The following is a 24027-nucleotide window of genomic DNA, read 5'->3' on the forward strand; positions in this document are numbered from 1 at the left end:
GCTATTATGAGTCAAAAAGTAACGAGGAGTGACCGCCGTTTACCAGCCTGCCACTCCCGCCCTCCCTCCAGTCATCTGACTCACCCACATTCTCCTCCCACAATAATGTTTTTGCTATAATTCACTACAGAGCACCACTTGGTTTCCGAACTTTAGTTATCCGAAACTTCCAGTTTCCCGATTGGGGTTGGGGAGTCATGCTACCCGAACAAAGTTCGGGTAGGAAGGGGTCCGCCAAGCGTCACGCCGGTTTGTGGTGGTGGGTGGGAGATGGTCCAGGGTGCCCACTGTGACTTCACAGATTCACGGCCTATTATTCCTATTACAGTATTTTGAATTGCCATAAGGCTGGAATGTTCATTCTGTGCTTTTGTTTTACATATCTGCACAATCAAGAAACATCTGTGCACCATGTTGGCTCCAAATGGACGCATTGCGTCATTGATGGCTGACTGGTGGGTGGATGGACGATGGAGCTTAGGTGGGAGGCAGTATGAGAGGGGGGGGGAGAATCAGTGAGAGAGGGGGATAATTAGTCAGAAAGGGAGGGAGAGAGATGCTAGGAGGGAGGGGGAGGTAGGGAGAGATGTTAGGAGGTAGGGAGAGATGCTAAGAGGGAGGGGGAGGTAGGGAGAGATGTTAGGAGGTAGGGAGAGATGCTAAGAGGGAGGGGGAGGTAGGGAGAGATGTTAGGAGGTAGGGAGAGATGCTAAGAGGGAGGGGGAGGTAGGGAGAGATGTTAGGAGGTAGGGAGATATGCTAAGAGGGAGGGGGAGGTAGGGAGAGATGTTAGGAGGTAGGGAGAGATGCTAAGAGGGAGGGGGAGGTAGGGAGAGATGTTAGGAGGTAGGGAGAGATGCCAAGAGGGAAGAGGAGGTAGGGAGAGATGTTAGGAGGTTGGGAAGAGATGCTAAGAGGGAGGGGGAGGTAGGGAGAGATGTTAGGAGGTAGGGAGAGATGCTAAGAGGGAGGGGGAGGTAGGGAGAGATGTTAGGAGGTAGGGAGAGATGCTAAGAGGGAGGGGGAGGTAGGGAGAGATGTTAGGAGGTAGGGAGAGATGCTAAGAGGGAGGGGGAGGTAGGGAGAGATGTTAGGAGGTAGGGAGAGATGCTAAGAGAGAGGGGGAGGTAGGGAGAGATGTTAGGAGGTAGGGAGAGATGCTAAGAGGGAGGGAGAGGTAGGGAGAGATGTTAGGAGGTAGGGAGAGATGCTAAGAGGGAGGGGGAGGTAGGGAGAGATGTTAGGAGGTAGGGAGATATGCTAAGAGGGAGGGGGAGGTAGGGAGAGATGTTAGGAGGTAGGGAGAGATGCTAAGAGGGTGGGGGAGGTAGGGAGAGATGTTAGGAGGTAGGGAGAGATGCTAAGAGGGAGGGGGAGGTAGGGAGAGATGCTAGGAGGTAGGCAGGAAGGGACGGAAGTAGTGAGAATTAGGGAGGGAAAGGCAAGCTGGCAGGCACAGGCAGACAGGCACAGGCAGACAGGCAGGCAGGCAGGCTCGGGTAAGGAGGCAGGCAGGCTGGCTCGGGTAAGGAGGCAGGCAGGCTGGCTTGGGTAAGGAGGCAGGCAGGCTGGCTCGGGTAAGGAAGCGGTCAGCCAAGCATCGTGCCGGCCTGTGGTGGGTGGGTGGGGGGGTGGGTGATGGTTTAGTTTGCTCACTGACCGTGTCGGGCGCCGCCGGCTACCCTGTGACGTTACAGACTCACGGCCTATTGTTCCCATTGTTTGAATTTGTCACGAGACTGGAGTGTTCATTCCGTGACTTTGTTTTACATATCAGCACAATCAAGGAACATCCGTGCACCATGTCGGCTCCAAATGCACGCATTGTGTCAGTGAAAGCATCTACAAGCGGGTTACGTAAAAGAAAGAGGTCAGTGATGACATTTGAAAAGAAAGTTGAAATAATTAAGAAGGTGGAAAGCGGTGTCCCGAGAAGTGTCGTGTGCGCTGAGTATGGCATTAGTAAAAGTACTGTTTTTGATCTTCTTAAGGCTAAACCTATCATTTTTTACTATTTCTCTAGAAGTGAAAGTGATAAAGCAATACGAAATAGAACGGTAGTAAGTAAAGCAAAAGTGGAGAGTGTTGATAACGCAGTGTGGGAGTGGTACAAACAGAGACGTGAAGTGACGAAGAAGCCAGTGGCAGGCTGGCTCCTCGTGGAAAAGGCTCGTGAATTTCACCAAGCAATGAAAATTACTCAAAAGTGTGTATACAGTGATGGTTGGCTCAGAAGTTTTAAAACCCGTCATGGCATTAGGTTTATTAAAGTGCATGGTGAAAGACAATCTGCTGATATTGTTGGTGCTGATGAGTATGTGAGTAAATTTGCAGACATGGTGCAGGAACAAAATTTAGCTCCAGAGCAAATTTATAATGCTGATGAGACAGGTTTGTACTGGCGTATGCTTCCCACAGAAACGATGGCTCATAGTGGTGAGGACGATCCTTCAGGTGGTTATAAACAGAACAAACAGAGAATTTCTTTGTTGTGCTGTGCAAATGCAGCTGGCACGCACAAATTAAAGTTACTTGTGATTGGAATTAGTAAAAACCCCAGGGCTTTAAAGTCAGCCAGGTGCCTCCCTGTGATTTATAAGGACCAGCCAAGTGCGTGGATGTCTCGAGTAATATTTGTCGAGTGGTTTAATAAGAACTTTGTACCCGAGGTGAAGGAGCACCTGAAAAGTGTTGGTCTCCCGCAAAACAGCAAAGTTGTGCTGCTGCTAGATAACAGTTCAACGCATCCACGAGGTGATGAGCTTATAAATGGCAATATTATTGGAACGTTCTTGCCACCCAATACAACCTCAGTGATCCAACCCATGGATCAAGGAATAATTAAGAACCTTAAACACCACTACAAGAGGATGTTTGCCAGACGTCTTAACAATCAGCTTGGAACACTTAAGGACTTTTATAAAGTCTTCACAATAAAGTCAGCTATCTGGACTATTGCTAGTGCGTGGGATGAGGTAAAGCAGACAACACTAAGAAATGGTTGGAAAAAACTTTGGCCCGCGTCAAGTCTGTTTCCTGAGGAAGATGACGAGGCAGATTTTGAAGGATTTGAGGTGAAGAAAGTTAGCGAGAAGAAAAATTTAAGAGAGGAACTCCTAGCCTATGTCAAGGGGATTAAGTCCCCTGAGATTAGAGCAGAACTGGTGACTGAAACAATCGAAGATGACATAGATAGATGGATAGATTTTGATGAAGAAGCCCCAAACAATCGAAACATGACTAATGATGAAATTATAGAATTAGTATGTACAGCAAAAAAGCCAGACGAGTGCAATGAAGAAGATGGAGAGGAAGAGGAAGAGGATGAAGAAATGTTAAAGGAAAAATGTGATATGGAGAAAGTTCAGCAAAATTTTGAATACATTCTGGCATTTATGGACACGAGTTTCAGTGAGTTTGAAACTAAGGACATGATGACTCAGTACAATTTGTATATGAAGTTTTTAAAAACAAGAGCCAAGGGAATGAAACAAATGTCAATTACAGAGTCTTTTGCAATGGCTTCCAAGAAAGCTCGCATTGCATCACCAGCACCTGACTCATCGCATGTTGACCCAGTCAACCCAACAACTTCAGTCAATCCAACACCATCAACATCCACCACCACCTCTTCCATGTAAATAACTATGCTTCATCAACATCGATCATCAACATAAGCGGATCAGGATTTCAATTATTGGCGAGTACAAACAAAATACGGTCACGCATTTACGCTATGAACCTGTCGATTTTTTCCCCTAGATTTTTTTCAAATTATTTTTTTATTTTTTCCTCCATTTCTCGTATACGAACTTACATGTTAACCGACGGGTCTCGTCCCCAAGGGGTTCGGAAACCAAGTGGTGCTCTGTATATACAAACGTTATATATAAGTATCTACATGTTTTGTTCACCATAACTGTACATCTAAGCTTGTATGGTGAGTAAAGGCACAAAGATGTGGCTACTCACACAGTCAGCTGATCGGCGGCTGCCCTCAAGGCCAGATGCACTAATATTTCTCCTCCAACAATACTGTGTGGTGTTATTACGCTATATACACACATAATATATAAATATCTACCTGTTTTATTCACCATACCTGTACAAATAAACTGGTATGGTGCCCAAAGACCATCCAGTAACCAGTAAACAACACCGTCGTCTACACGACGCCACCGCCCTCACCAAAATGGCAGCTCCAAACCTTCTCTTGCTGTTTATACCCTCTATACACACGTTATATATTATTATCTACATTTGTGTTCACCATAGCGAACCACTAAGCTGGTATGCTGAGTGCAGTCAATAAAAGGTGGCCACACACAGTCAGAAGACATCGCCACCACCCTCCCTCCCACAGCATTACTCCTCCCTCCATGGCGCACAGCACTAAATATCACCACAATCCTGCTATTATCAGAACCCTGGTCAGTTTTATCACAGTCAGGGGTCTTCTGTAATAATATCATCGCTACATAATAGCATGAACAAGTATAATTTGGCATTTTTAGGCGATGCTGTGGTCACAAGCTGAACAGCAGTGCTGTTAGCTCATGCTGCATGCATCAGGCTTGGTTGCTCACTCAATACTGAGGCCAATAACACCCGGGAGTTTGGCCCACGATTTTTTTTTTAAATGGCGTCTGTTTACAAGAGCCCTGATGAAGGTGTGGTGAACCCCGTGTATCCGCGGGCTGTTTAAATCTTGCGTAGTACTCCAACACATCATATGACGTGATGCGCAGTTGACTGGAACAACGTCCAGCACGTCATATGACGTGATGCGCACTTTAAGGGTTAAGGTCTTAACTGAGACCAGCCTTGTTGCATCTTGTTTGAAGAGTCAAAGCTTGGACCATAGCCATTCCAGGTATGAGAGTTGACTTAGTTCTTGAATGATTTCTTGTCATTCTGTTGAACTATTTCCAGTGTGATAATATATTTTTGTAGGTGAGGTCTCCATGCCATGCATGATTAGTGGCATTATAAAACCCAAGTACTGTATTATTTAATATAATGAATTTACCATTTCTGGTGGTCCCCTGGTAGCTCCTAGAACTTAGCCAGAGTAACACCAAGCCTTTGGTGTATACACCAGGCCTCTGAGACCCATCCATCACCTACCAGATGCCACTACCAGATATTGGTGCACTATGATGCAAGGGAATTAAGTCAACACCAGGTGGCATTAGTGTGATGCCCTGCCAACAAATAGAGCCACAGCAAAAGACCTGACTGATCAAAGAACGTATACATGTTATATATATGTATTTACATGTTTTGTTCACCATAACTGTTTGACTAAGCTGGTATAGTGCCCAAAGAGCATAGTGGCCACCCTTACACAGCATGACAAGTCATGAAGATGACGCCTCCTCCCTCACCAAAACGGCTTCTCCCGACACTCCTTTTGCTGTTATTACACAATATATACATGTTATATATAAGTATCTACATTTGTGTTCACCATAGCAAACCACTAAGCTGGTATTGTAAGTGCAGACAGTAACAGGTGGCCACACAGATTCGGCAGACGACACTACTGCCCTCCCATCCTCAACCACAACACAAAGCAAATTATCACAACAATCCTGATATCAGAATCCTGGTCATTTTTATCACAGTCAGGGGTCTTCTGTAATACTATCGTTGCTAAATAATACCAGTTACATATATTCGTTACATTTTTTGGTGATGCTGTGGTCACAAGCTGAAAAGCAGTGCTGTGAGCTCATGCTGCGTGCACCAGCCTTGGTGGTTCACTCAGTACTGAGGCTTTCACACCCAAGAATGTTATCCACGATTTAAAAAAAATGTCATCTGTTTACAAGAGCCCTGAGGAAGCTGATGTGAACCCCGTGTACATGCGGACCATTTAAATCTTGTGGGGTACTCCAAAACGTCATATGAAGGGGTGTGCCCTTTCTCATCAGTTACTGAACGCGTCATATGGAGTGTTGTGCAGTTTATGGGTTAACCACTGCACTGCGCCATCCGATTAAATGCAGTGTATGGCTGCGTGCCACCCGACTAAAGAGTGATGTTAGGGTACTCAAAGATTCAAAACACGCGCATGGTAGGTTGGTTACGAGATGGAGGCCTGAGACCTCCAGTGAGCAGTAGCCACCTTGAAAAAAATTCCCAGCATGCCCCCAGGGCCATAGGTAGGCTCAGTTCTGAGTGAGCAACCATGGCTGATGCATGTGTCTCCAGCTCCCAATCCCCTGTTGATCACGGTGTTGAAAAGAGTGCTGCCTGAAAGGGAAATTCATACATTTTTCTTTGAAGAAGAAAAGGGTAGTGATATTGATGAACCAAGGCACAATAAAGACCTAACACAAGTGTCAGATATAAATGATACAAACACGGATGAGAACGATAAAGTGAGTATGTCCAATACAGGATCTAATATGTTTAAATTCTGAAAATCATTTGCCAATATTATTTCTGGTTCCACTTTTCCTTAGATCTTAGTATCATCCCAAATCTAATGATGGGGTTTATAATATGATCTGTTACTGCATGGTGTATAATGTCTCAAAAACCGTCTCATAAAAAATAAACATTAGCATTATTTATAATTAATATTACTATAAAAATTTATGAAGATATTAAAAGCATTTGTTGGGCAAATTTACTTACAGAGAGAGGCACTGTAACCGTACCAAGCAGATTCCTCGTTTCCTTCATTTGGATGTTGGCTGCAGCATCTCGGACTAAGTGACTAAATTCTCGAAGATCTCTCATTGCAATAAGTTGTTTTACCCCAGCTTCTTGTGGTTCATGCCTGGAAAAGTTGGTTAGTATGCCTTTATGATACAAAACTGTCAAGTTAATGCTTTATGGATGGGAATGTGGAAATTGTTTGCCTTTAGTCTTCAGTTGCAAGTCTTAAGCACAGAAAGTCCCAAAGCACAAAGTCATCAACTACATGTTTGATGGATTAAAACATGACAACAGGCATGGTGTATTCTGAGATATCAGAGTGCACATACCTATGAATATAATAAAATAAACAGGTATCCAACTTGGTTGCCACTTTAGAAAGAATATGCTGTCAAAGGGGGTGAATTGTGCGCTCAGACTGTGCAAAATTCGAAGTACTGCTATCACAGAGAACTTTTCAAAGATCCCAAAAGATACTAGTTTTAGATCACTAAATTATATTTAACATTAGCTTTAAACAAAATTTAAAATGAACATTTAAATAGAAATATGGAACTCTTTCTGTATAAAACCAGCGTTGAATGTAATGAAACGCCATTTTCTGGGCAAGATCTGGAGGCTTCCTTGAGCTATCCAGGCTGATATATATCTATTAGCTTTCTGGCATCAGTCAAAGTGTAGGGAGTTCTTGCCTACTGGGGACCATGAGCCAGAACCTGGCCCCCCCTTAAGAGAGGCACGAGGAGCAATGGCCTAAACCCCTGTGTGTGGTTGAGAGCATCCTATGTCTGCCATCGACCGGGTCTTTCACCCAGAAAGGTAGGTGCCCCAAAACAAACCCTTATTCTGGTGAAAATATTGCTACCGAAAGCCAAATGAGTGGACAGAACTCCCCAAACAAAAATTAGCAAACGAACATGACGTCATCATGTTGCCGTGCCGCTGTCTGCACAAGCTTGCTTCCCCTTCCCAGGAGGGGGAAGGAGGAGCCCCAGACACTCGCACCGGTGATCCATCTGGCAGTTCTTAGGCTGGACGTCAAAAACACATGAAAACACTGCCGAATGGATGGAGGGAGGGAGGGATGTCGGGGAGTCTCCAGGTCTCACCCAGAAAATGGTATTTCATTACAGTCAACGCTGGTTTTCTGGGGGTGCCCCGTTGCCTCCCCGGAGCTACCTCACCAAAGATAAGGAAAAAGAGGGAAGGACCTGGGAAGCAGATCCCAAGCACCCTAAACTCAAAATCAAGACAACTGGTAAAACCAAAGAACCCTGCAGACGACCCGGGAGACCCGAACCCTGGAACACGAAGAAAGGAAGGGAACCCGGGCAACCCAAAGCGAGTCCATGGCCACAGAGGCCATGACGCACAGATCACAGCAGAGAGCCATAACCTACCACAACACACGATGCACCCCCGGGCTGACCAACAACCACAAAAGCTAAACTTTATATACCAGTCATTACAATAAGTTTATGAAATAAGCAATATACAATATATAAAGCTTATCGACAGTCAGTCAAACTCGAATTGTGATTCAGTATAGACGCTTGAGAGATACCACATATCTTCAACATTCACCAGCAACAATGTAACACTCAACGAGTCCAATTCCTACCCTCACAAGGAGCTTTAGCCTCGATGCAGAACAGACAGCCAGATTCTGGATACATCAAGCTTCCACACTCTCATCCCGCATACAAGCTCTTCAATTCTACCCACATTCAGAACACCACGTCTATACTCTCACCCAGCATCCAAGCTCTCTACCCTCAGCCTCATTCAGCTCTCTGCCCTGCTCCAGACTTCATTTCAACAACTATTACACTTCACTACATTGCCAACAAACTGACTGCTGTAACTAAGACCATGCTAAATAAATATATAAAACACTAAACTGTGTCTAATCAACCAAATATATACACATACCTGGTTGATACCTGGTTGATGGGGTTCTGGGAGTTCTTCTACTCCCCTACAAACTCACACTACTTGTGAGAGTTTGGTCCACCAGGCTGTTGCTTGGAGTGGCCCGCAGGCCCACATACCCACCACAGCCCGGTTGGTCCGGCACTCCTTGGAGGAATAAATCTAGTTTCCTCTTGAAAATGTCCACGGTTGTTCCGGCAATATTTCTTATGCTTGCTGGGAGGACGTTGAACAACCGCGGACCTCTGATGTTTATACAGTGTTCTCTGATTGTGCCTATGGCACCTCTGCTCTTCACTGGTTCCATTCTACATTTTCTTCCATATCGTTCACTCCAGTACGTTGTTATTTTACTGTGTAGATTTGGTACTTGGCCCTCCAGTATCTTCCAGGTGTATATTATTTGATATCTCTCTCGTCTTCTTTCTAGTGAGTACATTTGGAGGGCTTTGAGACGATCCCAATAATTTAGGTGCTTTATTGCATCTATGCATGCCGTATATGTTCTCTGTATTCCCTCTATTTCAGCAATCTCTCCTGCTCTGAAGGGGGAAGTGAGTACTGAGCAGTACTCAAGACGGGACAACACAAGTGACTTGAAGGGTACAACCATTGTGATGGGATCCCTGGATTTGAAAGTTCTCGTAATCCATCCTATCATTTTTCTGGCTGTCGCAATATTTGCTTGGTTATGCTCCTTAAACGTTAGGTCGTTAGGTCGACATAGACATACGTTAAAAAATTAAATGGATGCCAAAACTTCAGAGAGTTTTAAAAAGGTCACATGACAAAGATTATAGGAAATATGAGAAACCTGTAACAAAATACACATAGTAATTTGACATCAAGAGCAATTTACACATAATAACATTTACTAACACAAAAGTTTGAAAGAGTCATAGCCAAACTAGCCAAGAAGTTGAGCTACACTGTGGCACAACTCAAACACATCTGCCTGTAATACAGAACTTGACTTCACACAAATATTTAAATGAAAAGTGAGTGAAACTTAACAGTGCTCCCTTACAAAAGAAAAAGGAATTAAATTTTAAATATAAATTAAGAGACTGAGTAAAAATGGTAACAAAAACACAAGACATTCAAAGCAAATAAGATTTATTATACTTACTGAAACGTGGTTGAAAGAGGATACTACTCAACTCTTTAACATGCCTAACTACTCGGCAATTCACAACTGTCGTCAAATGCAGAGAGGTGGTGGTACTGCTCTTTACTACAACCAAGAACTAACATGCTTAAAAATAATTATAACTAGAGACTGCTGTGGGGAGTATATCTTCGCCAGTTTCAGAGTCAAGGGTGCCGAGTCTGTCCTGTCTGTGGGTGCAGTCTATAGAATTCCTAACACTGATGTGTCTGAATTCAACTCAAACCTTAGAAATCTAATACTAGATAACAGACTGAACAAAAACCATCTAATTATCGCAGGGGACTTTAATATTGACCTCTGCGAGCCTGAACACCCTACTGCTGTTAGCTTCCTCAACTGTATGAATTCCTGCTTCCTCATACCCTTAATCACTAGACCAACTAGAATCACTGATAGTACTGCTACGACTCTAGATCACATCTGGACCAACATAACCTCTCCGCTTACTTCAGGTATAATCACCGATAGCGCTACAGACCATTACCCCACATTTCTCTTAACTACCATTAGCAAACCACCTCTAGAGACAAGGGAGTTAAGCTTTAGGCTGCACAACGAAACTGCTATAAACAATTTTATAACTGCTGCTGATAATGTCAACTGGGAGTCCGAGTTAGGTAACATAGGGGACATCAACCTAGCAGTGCAATCTTTTCTACAAACAACTCTTAGCCTTTATAACACCCACTGTCCTATGCTTACAAAACAAGTCACAAGCAAAAGGCTTAACAATCCTTGGCTTATAAAGGGAATACTTAAATCCATTAACAAAAAACACGACCTTGAGAAGAAGTATAGGCTAGGAACAGTCTCCAAAGAATTCTCAAAGAATTACTCGTTATTGCTATCTAAAATAATTAGACGAGCCAAAACTAAATACTATGAAGATAAATTTACCCAAATAAAGAGCAACATTAAAAAAACTTGGAGCACAATTTCACAAATATTGGGATCAAAGAAGATTTTAAATAACAAACCAACACTCCTTTCCAATAACGTTGGTCAGCTTTCAGCCTCTGATTCTGCTATTGAGTTCAATAGGTTCTTCTCTTCCATTGGGTCATCCCTTGCAAATGATATTCCATCTTCCTGTACTGTTGTTAAGGACTATTTTGCAGGCAACTATCCACAGTCTCTGTACCTAAAGCCTACTAGTTCCACTGATGTCAATGAGATAATCCTTTCCCTAAAAACCAAGTCTAGTGCCCTCGAGGAGATACCAACTTTAATTTTCAAAAAAGCCTCCAGATCTTTAGCCCCTGCTATTGCATTGCTCTTCAACAAGTCACTTGAACTCCAAACCTTTCCAGACATTCTAAAAAAGCAAGAGTAACCCCTGTCCACAAATGTGGTGATCTCTCAGATGTTAACAACTACAGACCTATATCAATCCTGCCTAACTTGTCAAAAATATTCGAAAAACTAATCTACAAGCAGCTTTACTCTTTTCTAGCCAAACACAATATACTTAGCTCTTGTCAATATGGCTTCAGACCCAAAAAAAGCACTAACGATGCACTTATTTGTATGATTAACTTAATTCACGCAGCTCTTGATAAAAAGGAGTTTCCTGTTGGGTTATTTGTGGACCTGCGTAAGGCTTTTGACACTGTCAACCACCAAAACCTTCTTCTTAAATTACATCATTATGGAGTCAGAGGACACTCCCTGCAATACCTCAAATCTTATCTTACTGACAGGCTCCAGTAAGTTTCTGTGAATAATACAATTTCTCCCACCCTACCCATCAACATTGGTGTTCCTCAGGGCAGCATACTTGGCCCTCTCCTCTTTCTCATCTACATTAATGACCTTCCAAATGCCTCCCAACACCTCAAACCAATTCTATTTGCTGACGACACAACATTTCATTTACTCCAGTCCATTTCCTTTACACCAACTTCATTTACTTCATTTACTCCAGTCCTGACCCCCTTGCTCTAAATGCCACAGTAAATACTGAGCTAGAGAAAGTCCATCTTTGGCTAACTGCCAACAAACTCACCCTTAACATTGACAAAACGTTTTATATTCTGTTTGGCAATAAATCCTCTAATCAGATAAATCTCAAAATAAACAATACCCAAATTTGTAACAAATTAGATGGCAAATTCCTTGGCGTTCTCATCGACCACAAGCTGAATTTCCAGGGACACATTCTAAATATATCAAAAAAAGTTTCAAAAACTGTTGGCATTCTTTCTAAGATCAGATATTATGTTGCCCGCCCTGCCCTGGTTACTCTCTATTACTCCCTCATCTATCCATACCTCAACTATGGTATTTGTGCTTGGGGTTCTACTACCCAAAATCATTTACGTCCTCTAATTACCCAACACAAAGCTGCTATTAGGACAATATCCAACTCTGGCCCCAGACATCACTCGGTACCCTTACTCAAATCTCTGAATATGTTAAGATATTAAGTCACTGCACATTCTCTCTTGTGTATTATACATACTTCATTCACGAACGCTCATCCGCTCCTGACGACCCTGCTGCCCCTCCAACTTTATCAGCTGCTCCTTGAGCCCACAACATCCCAAACATGATGTAACAACCCCAGAAGGCAGCTAAGTACCCAGTGACCTAAATGTGACCGAAATATTCGACAAAACCTAACCTACTAGCTCATCTCGACCTCATTTGTGTTGCTCCCTGGAGGAAGCTAACCTGACGCTTGCTGCTGCCATAGCAACGAGTCTACCCCATCTGCTGCGTACATCTCTGCTGCTACCATGCAAAACAATTCTAAGCTCAGCAAGGCCGCAAAGAATGATAGCACACCTATCAGGATGAACCCAACCAGCCAAGCTAGCAACAGGAATAACGCGGCTGTCTCCCCCTTAGTGGCTACCGGGGGGAGTACCGACCCTCCGTGCGTCAACAATAACAAACCTTCCCAGCTGATTGAAGCGTCGTCACTTACTCGAGCCTTGCAACAGTTATGTAACCATATGGAGCAACTTAAACGAGCTGCCTCCCCATGTTCTGACTTTAAGCGTCTCGCTGATAATCCATGGCTCAGATTATTGACTCAAATACATGATGACCAAAAGTCTATAATCCGAGAGCAGTCGGACCTGATAATGAAGCTTCAGAGTGATGCTTTGGCCATGCACAAGATTAACCAAGATCTGTCTGCCAGAGTCGGCCACCTCGAACAGGAATTAAGCTCTCTTCAGATCTCGGTTACTAACTTTAAACCAGCAGAAACCTCTAAGAAGCAAGAAGAGATGTTACAAAAGCTAGAGAACCACTTTAACTCCCTACAACAGCAACACACTGCAACCCAAGACGAATCAGACCAACTTAAGCTCCTTGATTCTGTCATCATCTCATCACAGGATTTTCCCCATGAAACTGACAGAGAAGACTGTACTGCCATCGTGATCCAGGAATTGCGTACTAAGTTGAATTATTCAATCGAAGCAAGAGACATTAAGTCAGCTTATAGAGTGGGTACCAAATCATCTGGTACAAACAACATGATAAAGATACGGGTGAAGTTAGATAGCTGCTCCCGCAAGTCAGACCTTATCACTGCTGCAGTCGCTATGAAATCCAAAGTTTATGTGAACGAATGTCTAACCAGATTCAGACAAAATCTCTTATTTAAACTACGTGGAATTTGCAAAAGATCCACTGCTATTAAACATTGTTTTGTGCGCGATGGTAAAATAATAGCTAGGAAGACTGACTCTGGAAAAACTTATGTCATAACCACTGAGGCACACCTCACTTCTTTCCTGGATGACTGTGGGATATCAGCTGAATAACCAGAACATAATTTGTAGTCTCACATACAACCAAAGTGTGCTTAAGCTCTGCCTTTCCTTTCCAAAGGTGTTTATTTTTATTTTTATTTTATTTTTTTGTTTGTCATCTTTGCCTGTTTTATACTCTTAATTATTTGTTCTTAGTTAATCCCCTTGCCACTAAACCTAGGGCTTTTTATTACCCTGTTAATTAACCATTACTAAGCTAATTATCTTCAAGATCATTTTTTTATGATTATTATTTTTCTTATTATTTTTTATTTTACATTTATATTGTCAGTCTCTACTGATTTTTTGTTTTTTATTTTATGTAACTTCTGTGTCCTCCCTGGCTATCTATTGGATCTTTATTTTACTCCTAAATTGTTACTATTTTATTGTATTTGCTTTTATTCTTGTGTTTTGCTTTATCGTGTATCTTGTATCGTGATCCCTCTGCATCTCTATGCACACTGATATTGATCCTGATCAAAATCTTCTGTCTCATATCTATACCAACCAGCACATTGATCATCATTATTGCAAGTATTTCACAGCACACCAGGCTAAAAACAAACTCCAAAATAGCACCTGTCTATCAGTTTATAACCAAAATGTTAGATCACTTGGTAAACATTTTGACGATTTAAATGCACTACTCACAGCACTAGGTACTAACCTATCGTTCATTATTTTAACAGAAACTTGGCTAAATAAAGACTATACCCAACTCTACAACTTAGCTGGTTATAAAGCCATTCATAACTGTAGGCCTAATAAAAAAGGTGGTGGCACAGCTATATATTACCGAGATACATTTATCTGCAACAGTGTTATTAGTGACAGAGATGACTACTGTGAATATACTTTTGCTCAGTTTACAATTAAATCCCTTAAATCCTCTTTGACTATTGGAGCCATCTATAGATTTCCCAATACTAACATAGCTTCTTTCTCAGACAACCTAAGGAATCTTATTATAAACAACAATCTCAACAAAAACCACATCATTCTGGGAGGAGACTTTAATATTGACCTGGGTCAACAAAATTGCTCTCAAGTTGACTATTTCCTTAACGGCATGAACTCCTGTATGCTAATCCCCACAATCACCAAACCTACCCGAGTCACTCAAACATCAGCTACTACCTTGGACTACATATGGACAAACATAACAGCTCCCCTTGTATCTGGTATAATCTTTGACAGAACAACTGACCACTATCCTACCTTTCTCATAGCGAACATGGACATAACACCACCAAGAAGCAAGAAACTTTCATTTAGGCTACACAGTGAATCAGCTTTAGACAATCTTACAGAGGCACTTCACAATATTAACTGGGATTCTGAATTCAATAATACCCATGATATAAATTCATTAGCTAACCTCTTCCTCTCCAAAACTCTAAGCCTCTACAACCTTCATTGTCCCCTTCTTACCAAGCAAGTAACTGACAAAAGATTAAACAATCCATGGCTCACAAGTGGCATTCTCAACTCAATCAACAAGAAACATGAATATGAAAAGAAAGTTAGGATTGGCCTAGTTTCAAAGGAAGTAGCTAAAAGGTACTCATCAATGCTTACCAGTATCATAAGAAAGGCAAAACTTGCATATTATGTGAATAGATTCAATGAAGCAAAAGGCAACATGAAAAACACTTGGAAAACTATCTCTAGTATCCAAGGAACTAAACAACACTCACATAACCAAATAAAACTCTACCAGGATGGGGATATACCGTCAACTCCTTTAGAAATGGCAAATGAATTTAATAGTTTCTTTTCATCGGTTGGTGCTAATCTTGCCAGTAAAATCCCACAGACTCAGACACATATTAACACATATCTCTCAGGCAGCTATCCAAACTCTCTTCTCCTTTCACCAATCAGCCTGGCAGATGTTGTGTCCATCATACACTCTCTAAAAACCAAGGCAGGGAACACCAGTGAAATTCCGTCCATTGTGTACAAGAGAGCCTCCCATGCCCTTGCCCCACCCATAGCACTACTGTTCAACAAATCTATAGAGTGTCACACCTTCCCTGATATCCTCAAAAAAGCAAGAGTAACGCCAGTCCATAAAGGAGGCAATCCGGCGGACATAAACAATTATAGACCAATATCAAATCTACCCATTCTATCAAAAATATTTGAAAAAATTATTTACAAACAGCTCTATTCCTACCTCGTAAAATTCGACATACTCAGCCCCTGCCAGTTTGGCTTCTGGTCCCAAAAGAGCACCAACGATGCAATCATTAGTCTCCTTGACATTATCTACTCAGCCCTTGACAAAAATGAGTTTCCGATTGGACTCTTCATTGACCTAAGAAAAGCCTTTGATACTGTTAATCACAACTACCTCTTACTTAAACTCCAGCATTATGGAATCCGAGGCCTTGCCCTTGACTACATCCGATCCTATCTTAGTGACAGACACCAATATGTAACCATCAATGATACAACTTCTTCCACTCTACCAATTACCGTTGGAGTGCCACAGGGCAGCATCTTAGGACCTCTTCTATTTCTTATATATATAAACGATCTGCCTAATGTCTCTAATATTCTCAAACCTATACTGTTTGCTGATGATACTACTCTTATCTATTCAAGCCTCAACCCACATACACTAAATAATGTTGTGAATAATGAATTAAAAAAAGTCCACTTATGGATGTCAACGAACAAACTAACATTAAACATCGAAAAGACTTACTACATCTTATTTGGAAGCAAATCATCAAATGCAATTCAACTACAGATAGACAACATCAACATCAGTAATAAAAATGATGGCAAGTTTCTTGGCCTATTCCTAGACAAGAGACTCAACTTCAGCACCCACATTCAACACAAAACTAAGAAAGTCTCTAAGACAGTTGGTATACTCTCCAAAATCAGATATTATGTTCCTAACTCTGCTCTCCTCTCACTATATTATGCACTAATCTACCCCTATCTTAATTATGGTATCTGTGCATGGGGGTCTACCACTGCAAACCACCTTAAGCCCATCATCACACAGCAAAAATCTGCTATCAGAATAATAACTAACTCTGCTTTCAGACAACACTCAGCTCCATTGTTTAAATCCCTAAACTTGCTAAATATTAACTCCCTCCACACATTCTCTTGTGTCAACTACATTTACAAAACCCTGTTCTTAAATGCAAACCATGCTCTGAAACTCTCCCTGGACAGATGTAATAGGACCCATTATCACCACACCAGAAATAAATATCTCTTTGATATCCCCAGGGTCAAACTTAATCTGTGTAAACACTCTATGCAAATTAAGGGACCTAGTCTATGGAACTCACTCCCTAGTGAATTGAAAAACTGTAAAACTTTTGCCTTATTTAAAAGCAAAACCAAAAAGTACCTAACTTCATCTTCTTAGTTTCCTACACTGAGCTTTAAATTTGCTCTGTACCTAGTGTTACCCAATCTCCTAATTTTTATGTAATATCAAACAACCTTATCATTGTGTTCATTGCTGTCTTCTTCTATGTGCTAGCCATATGCTGTATTGTGACTACCAATTTTTGTCAACTACCATTCAAGGTGTCATTGCAACCAATCTTATATTGTTTCTGCTGTATTGTGCCTACCAATTTTTTTTGTCAACTACCATTCAAGCTGTCATTGCAATCAATCTCAGCTACCTATGTGCTTTAATATACTGTACCTACAATTTTCTCTCATCTTTTTTTCATTTCATGTAATCTGTTATCATTTTTTTGTCTATAATTTTTGCAAGTATTTACCTCCTTAAAATTTTCTTAGATTAAGGACCTGCCCGAAACGCTGCGCGTGCTAGTGGCTTTACAAGACTGTAATTACCATATTTGTATCCTCACATTCCTTATGTACATTCTTGTATATGCATAAATAAAATAAATAAAATAAAATAAAATAAATAAATACTGTAACCCCGCGATTATCCGGGATTCAAACATCCGGAAAACGCCCTTATACGGCCAAAATCGTTATCGGATAAAGTTATCACAATATCCGGCCAAAATGGCCACAGGAACCGGATAAAAGCTAGTTTGGTCGGATGAAAATACGGCCATACCGTATTAATCCCGTCTGTGGCTCTAGACGCATGGTGGAGGAGGGGGTGGGGTGGGTGGGTGGTGTTGGGAGGGTGGGAGGGGTGCGTCAGGAGGGACCACCTGGGTACAGGAATTACCATTAATTTTAGAACAATTAATCATAGCCAAAAACAAATGAAATAAGTACTAGTAATTATGTAATAACAAATAAATAAGTTTCCTAAAAGCATTGTGCACAGGCTGAAGTTTCCTTAAAAAATATTGTGAATTTTTTTCCTCCTGGCGGCCTACTTAACGTGCTATAGCTGCCCCACCCCAAGTGGGCCCGTCCAACACTGGTCAACCCATGTGCGTCCGTCCCTCGTGTTATACACAGTGCTGCGCCATTAGTGAAATATTTTTTTAAATAACTTTTTTATTTTCATAGTAACTTTGAACATTTTTGGCCAAGACTATGTCTGGTAGCAGCATCAATCGTTCTGGAGGTGTTAAGAGGAAGAAAGTTGTCCTAACAATTAAAGACAAGTCACTGTTATACACCTCAACCAGTGCGGCCTCACAGTGTTGCGCCATTAGTGAAATATTTTTTTAAATAACTTTCTTAATTTTCATAGTAATTTTGAACATTTTTGGCCAAGAATATGTCTGGTAGCAGCATCAATCGTTCTGGAAGTGTTAAGAGGAAGAAGATTGTCCTAGCAATTAAAGACAAGTTACGTGTTGTTCAACCAGTGAGGCGTCACAGGCAGCCAAGCGCCTTCAACAAGTGAGGCGCCACAGGCAAGCCAAGCTCCTTCAACAAGTGAGGCATTACAGGCAAGCCAAGCGCTTTCAACAAGTGACGCGCCACAGGCAAGCCAAGCGCTTTCAATAAGTGACGCGCCACAGGCAAGCCAAGCGCTTTCAACAAGTGAGGCGCAAGCAAGCGCCTTTAACAAGTGAGGGCATGCAACGCTTCAACAAGTGAGGTGCAAGCAAGCGCCTTCAACAAGTGAGGCCTCACAGGCAACCCAAATGCCCTCAACCAGTGAGGCTTCAGCAGCTGGCAGTCAAAACTAACTTAGCTTAATGAACTGTACAGTAATTTTAAGTGTTAATTTTAGTGTTGTGTTAGTATAGGTTACGTAAATTGTTTAAGAATTTTTAACTTCAAGATGTGTGGCATCAATCAAGAAGACGAACACCAACAAGGTAAGTTGAGGTTTCTAGTTGAATATTTAATAATTGTATGTGGCAAGGCAATTCAAATTATGTTGTTTGTAGTATAAAAATAGTTGGAAATGGTCACTTTTGGACTCGTAGGTGAAAAAGTACCATTATCCGAAAAATGTGATAATCCGGCTGGGGGTCCTTCCCATATAGTCCGGATGATCGAGTGGAGACAGTATATAAAACGCTGAACTGTAATGCCAATCCTGACCTCAAAAGCTTCATTGAAGGTTGTAACAGAATCCATGAGCACCACACCAGAAATAAATAGTTTTGATATTCCTAGAGTACGACTTAATCAAACTAGAAATGCTCTACAAATCAAGGAACCCAGAATGTGGAATGACCTTCCCAACCATGTTAAAGACTGTACCTCTCTCAACCAGTTTAAGATAAAAACTAAACACTACCTAATAAATTCCCTGTAACCTACCTCACTCCTCTATTGTCAACCCATGTCTGTTATTTTTTTTAATCAACACTGTTTGTCAACCTATTGTATTTGTGCTGCTTTTTCAGTCATGTTCCCCCTTTTTTTTTATCTTTATTTGTATTTGTTCTCAACACTTTTTATTCTTTATGCTCAATTAGTAATAAGTTCTAGATATTAATGTTTTTCTTGCCCGAAACGCATTGCGTAATAGTGGCTTTAGGCATTGTATGTACTAGCTCTATCTATATATCAATCCATTAATGTAACATCACTTGTATGTATGTACCTTACCTGAATAAACATATTTATATTTATTTATTTATAAGAAAAATGATTAAGCACAAGTGTTAACAGGATACATACTGAAACGTAGTTAAAAGAGCTACTAGACTCTTTAACATGCCAAACTACTCAGCAATTCACAACTGTCGACCAATTTAGAGGTGGTGGTGGTATTGCTCTTTACTACCACCAAGAACTGACTTTCTTAAAAGTAATTAGAACTAGACTCCTGTGGGGCGTATATCTTTGTCAGTTTCAGAGTCAAGGGTGCTGAGTCTGTCCTGACTATGGGAGCAGTCTATAGAATTCCTAACACTGATGTGTCCGAATTCAACTCTAACCTTAGAAATCTAATACTAGATAACAGATTGAACAAAACCAATCTAATTATCACAGGGGACTTTAATATTGACTTCTGCGAGCCTGAAAACCCTCCTGCTGCTAGTTTCCTCAACTGTATGAATTCCTGCTTCCCTCATACCCTTAATCACTAGACCTACTAGAATCACTGATAGTACTGCCCCTGCTCTTGACCACATCTGGACTAACATAACCTCTCCACTTCAGGGATAATCATTGATAGGACCACAGACCATTACCCCTCATTTCTCCTAACCAACATTAATAAACCACCTCTAGATACACGGAAGGTAAGCTTTAGGCTGCACAATGAAACTTCTATAAGCAACTTTATTGCTGCTGCTGCTATCAACTGGGAGGCTGAATTAGGTGACATAGTGAACATCAACCTGGCAGTGCGAACATTTCTTCAGCAAACTCTGAACCTTTATAACTCCCACTGTCCAATGCTAATGAAACAAGTTACAAATAAAAGGTTAAACACTCCATGGCTTAACCCTTACACTGCTCAGGGGTCCTTGGGACATTTACACCTCTGTGCGCAAGAAAAAAAAAAATTCAAAAAATTTTTTTCATCTTCTAAACATGTTAATTTGTGTCCCCTGAGCACGGAGAAAATAAAAAAAAAATCGTAGGTGACATATTTTGGGCGCAATTGACCGAGGAAGTCTGGCAAAAAGTGGGCGTTGACAGAGCGGTCGTCAGACCCGGTCAGCGTCACCCGCGTTGACAGATGGGAGTTGCCACAAAGATATTATTACCTAATTGTTTCAATGTCTCCGATTGATTTTTTCTTAGTTTTTTTGCAGTAATATTATTCACTAGTGTGTATTGTAATATATTTATATAATAAAAGTGGTTAATAATCGCTATACTCAAAAGTATGATGTGCATATTAGTGATTCAATTATTATGTTTATAAAACTATAAACAAATAGTTTTGCTGCTATTACACTCTATACACAGGTTATATATAAGTATTGGCATGTTTTGGTCACCATAACGAACCACTAAGTTGGTATTGAGAGTCGAAAAGCAACGAGGAGTTACCGCCACACACCAGCCAGCCACTCGCTGCCACTCCCTCAACACACGCACTAAACTTTCTCCCCCAACAATACCAGTTGTGGTGTTATTACACTATATACAGACGTTATATATAAGTATGTATATATTTTGTTCACCACAACTGTACAGCTAAGCTGATATAGTTAGTTCAGGCACTAAGAGTCGTCGCTATACACAGATGGCGGCTGGCGGCTCCCTCACTCATTCAAGGTCACACGCACTAAACTTTCTCCCCCAACAATACCTTTTGCAGTGTTATTACCCTATATACACATATTATATATAAATATCTACATGTTTTATGCACCGTAACTGAACACCTAAGTTTGTAGTGCGCCCAAAGAGCATAGTGGCCACCCTCTAAACAGCTAGACAAATCGTGCAGACGACGTCACCTCCGTCACCCATATGGCTCCTCCCAGCATAATCCTTTTGCTGTTATTACACTAATACACACATTATATATAAGTTTCTACATTTGTGTTCACCATAGAGAACCACTGACCTGGTATGGTGAATGCAAACAATAACAGGTGGCCACACAGTCAGTAAACGATGCTGTCTCCCTCCGTCTCTCAGCATCACTCCTCCCACAGCGCTAATTATTACAACAATCCTGCTATTATCACAACCCTGGTTATTTATATCACAGTCATTGGTCATCTGTAATATTGTCATCGCTAAATAATAACAATTATATATTTATTTTGACATTTTTCGGCGATGCTGTGGTCACAAGCTGAACATCAATGCTGTTCGCTCATGCTGCGTGCGCCGGCCTTGGTTGCTCCAACAGTACTGTGCCTCTCACACCTAAGAATATTGCCCATGATTTTTTTTTTAAATTGCATCTGTTTACAAGAGCCCTGAGGAAGCTACTGTGAACCCCGTGTAGCCGCAGGCCATTTGAATCAGGCCTGGCACCCTATGGCGTATATATACGCCATGCGCACCATGGGACATGTTACTCAGGGCGTATATATACGCCATGCGCAGTTTAAGGGTTAAAAAGGGTATACTTAAATCTATTAATAAAATACATGACCTTGAAAAGAAGTATAGGTTAGGAGTCGTCTCCAAAGAATTTTCAAAGATTTACTCATCCATGCTGTCTAAAATAATTAGAAGAGCCAAAATAAAATACTTCAAAAATAAATTTACCCTTAACATTAAGAAAACAACAACTTTAAGAAAACATGGAGCACTATCTCCCAAATATTAGGTTCAAAAACGATTTTTAATAAAATACCAATTCTCCTCTCCAATGACAATGGTGTGCTTCCAGCTTCAGACACTGCTATTGAATTCAATAGGTTCTTTTCATCCATTGGTACATCCCTTGCTCATTATATTCCATCCTCACTTACTAATATTAAAGACTACCTTACAGGTAACTATCCAGAGTCTCTGTACCTAGCTCCCGCTAATTCCTCTGATGTTAATGAGGTAATCCTTTCCCTTGAATCTAAGTCAAGTGCCCTTGATGAGATACCCTCTCTAATTTACAAAAAAGTCTCCAGATTTCTAGCTCCTGCCATTGCATTGCTCTTCAACAAATCACTTTAACTCCAAACCTTTCTGGATATTCTAAAAAAAAGCGAGAGTAATCCCAGTCCACAAATGTGATGATCTCACTGATGTCAACAATTACAGACCTATATCAATTCTGCCAACCTTGTCAAAAATATTTGAAGAGCTAATCTACAAGCAGCTTTACTCATATCTAGCCAAACTCAATATACTTAGCTCTTGCCAATATGGTTTCAGACCCAATAAAAGCACTAACGATGCACTTATTAGTATGATTAACTTGATACATACAGCTCTTAATAAAAATGAGTTCCCTATTGGGTTATTTGTGGACCTACGTAAGGCTTTTGACACTGTCAACCACCAAAACCTTCTTAAATTACATCATTATGGAGTCAGAGGTCACTCCCTGCAATACCTTCAGTCTTACCTTACAGAGAGGCTCCAGTATATTTCTGTGAATAATTCCATTTTTCCTACACTACCCATAAACATTGGTGTTCCACAGGGTAGCATACTTGGCCCTTTCCTCTTTCTCATCTACATTAATGACCTTCCAAATGCCTCTCAACACCTCAAACCAATCTTATTTGCTGATGACACAACTTTCATTTTCTCCAGTCCTGACACGCTTACTCTAAATGTCACTATGAATACTGAACTAAATAAAGTCCATCTTTGGGTAACTGCTAACAAACTCACCCTAAACATTGACAAAACTTTCTATATTTTGTTTGGTAATAAATCCTCAAATGAAATTAATCTAAATATAAACAATACACAAATCAGCAGTAAAGTTGATGGTAAATTCCTTGGTGTCCTCATCAATAACAAGCTGAATTTCCAGGGACACATTCTAAATATAGCAAAAAACGTTTGTAAAACTGTTGGCATTCTTTCTAAGATCAGATATTATGTTCCTCACCCTGCCCTGGTGATACTCCATTACTCTCTCATCTATCCTTATCTCAACTATGGTGTTTGTGCTTGGGGTTCTACTACCCAAAATCATTTAAGTCCTCTAATTACCCAACACAAAGCTTTTACAGTACAACCTCGATTCAATGTACCCCGATTCAATGAATCACCGGCTAGTTCGCACACTTTTCAGGCCAGATTTACTCACCCGGTTTGACGAACAATGGTTCGCCGAAGCGGGGGATGTTCGGATTTGCTTACGATGTCCAGACAGAGTTCACAGACTGGTGGAAAACTTTCCCATTCTATCACAGATTACGATTAATAATTCCTTCATAAGACAAGTTGGATCACACAAGTAGACCACACAATAAGTGAACTATATGAACCAAACACCAGCCAGAATGGTCCACACAAGTGAACAACTGAGTTTCCATGATTTTTGTTCACTGATTTGTGGCACACGTATCTTTGTACATTAATTTAAAGGCTGAAGCATGATTACCTAGCTACATGTGGTAAAATCTCCTTATAGACATTTTCTGTGATGAAACAAGATAAGTGAGGGTGGACAGATAAGAGAATACTGTACTGTAAACCTTCACTCACTTTCGTCTGTGTTGTGACCCA

The 24027-nt window shown here is 41.1% G+C and overlaps 2 protein-coding genes across 5 annotated transcripts in view; one reads left to right on the top strand and one right to left on the bottom strand.

Moving 5' to 3' along the window:
* The first annotated feature begins 411 nt into the window (after nt 1-411).
* On the top strand, nt 412-6428 carry LOC138355214 (jerky protein homolog). The gene is made up of 4 exons (XM_069310068.1): nt 412-481; nt 2098-3066; nt 3274-3411; nt 6217-6428. The coding sequence occupies exons 1-4, from the start codon at nt 412-414 to the stop codon at nt 6426-6428; spliced, it is 1389 nt and encodes a 462-aa protein (XP_069166169.1).
* Nucleotides 6429-6588: 160 nt separating this feature from the next.
* LOC138355119 (uncharacterized) overlaps nt 6589-24027 on the bottom strand; it is a 154086-nt gene continuing 136647 nt past the window's right edge. For all 4 annotated transcript variants that reach the window (XM_069309823.1, XM_069309819.1, XM_069309820.1 and 1 more), the window contains one exon: nt 6589-6790. In XM_069309823.1, coding sequence (XP_069165924.1) covers nt 6604-6790 — 187 coding nt within the window. In that variant the 3' untranslated portion in view covers nt 6589-6603. The remainder of the gene's footprint in view (nt 6791-24027) is intronic.

This window comes from Procambarus clarkii, chromosome 66, assembly GCF_040958095.1.
Source record: "Procambarus clarkii isolate CNS0578487 chromosome 66, FALCON_Pclarkii_2.0, whole genome shotgun sequence".
Classification (NCBI taxonomy): domain Eukaryota; kingdom Metazoa; phylum Arthropoda; class Malacostraca; order Decapoda; family Cambaridae; genus Procambarus; species Procambarus clarkii.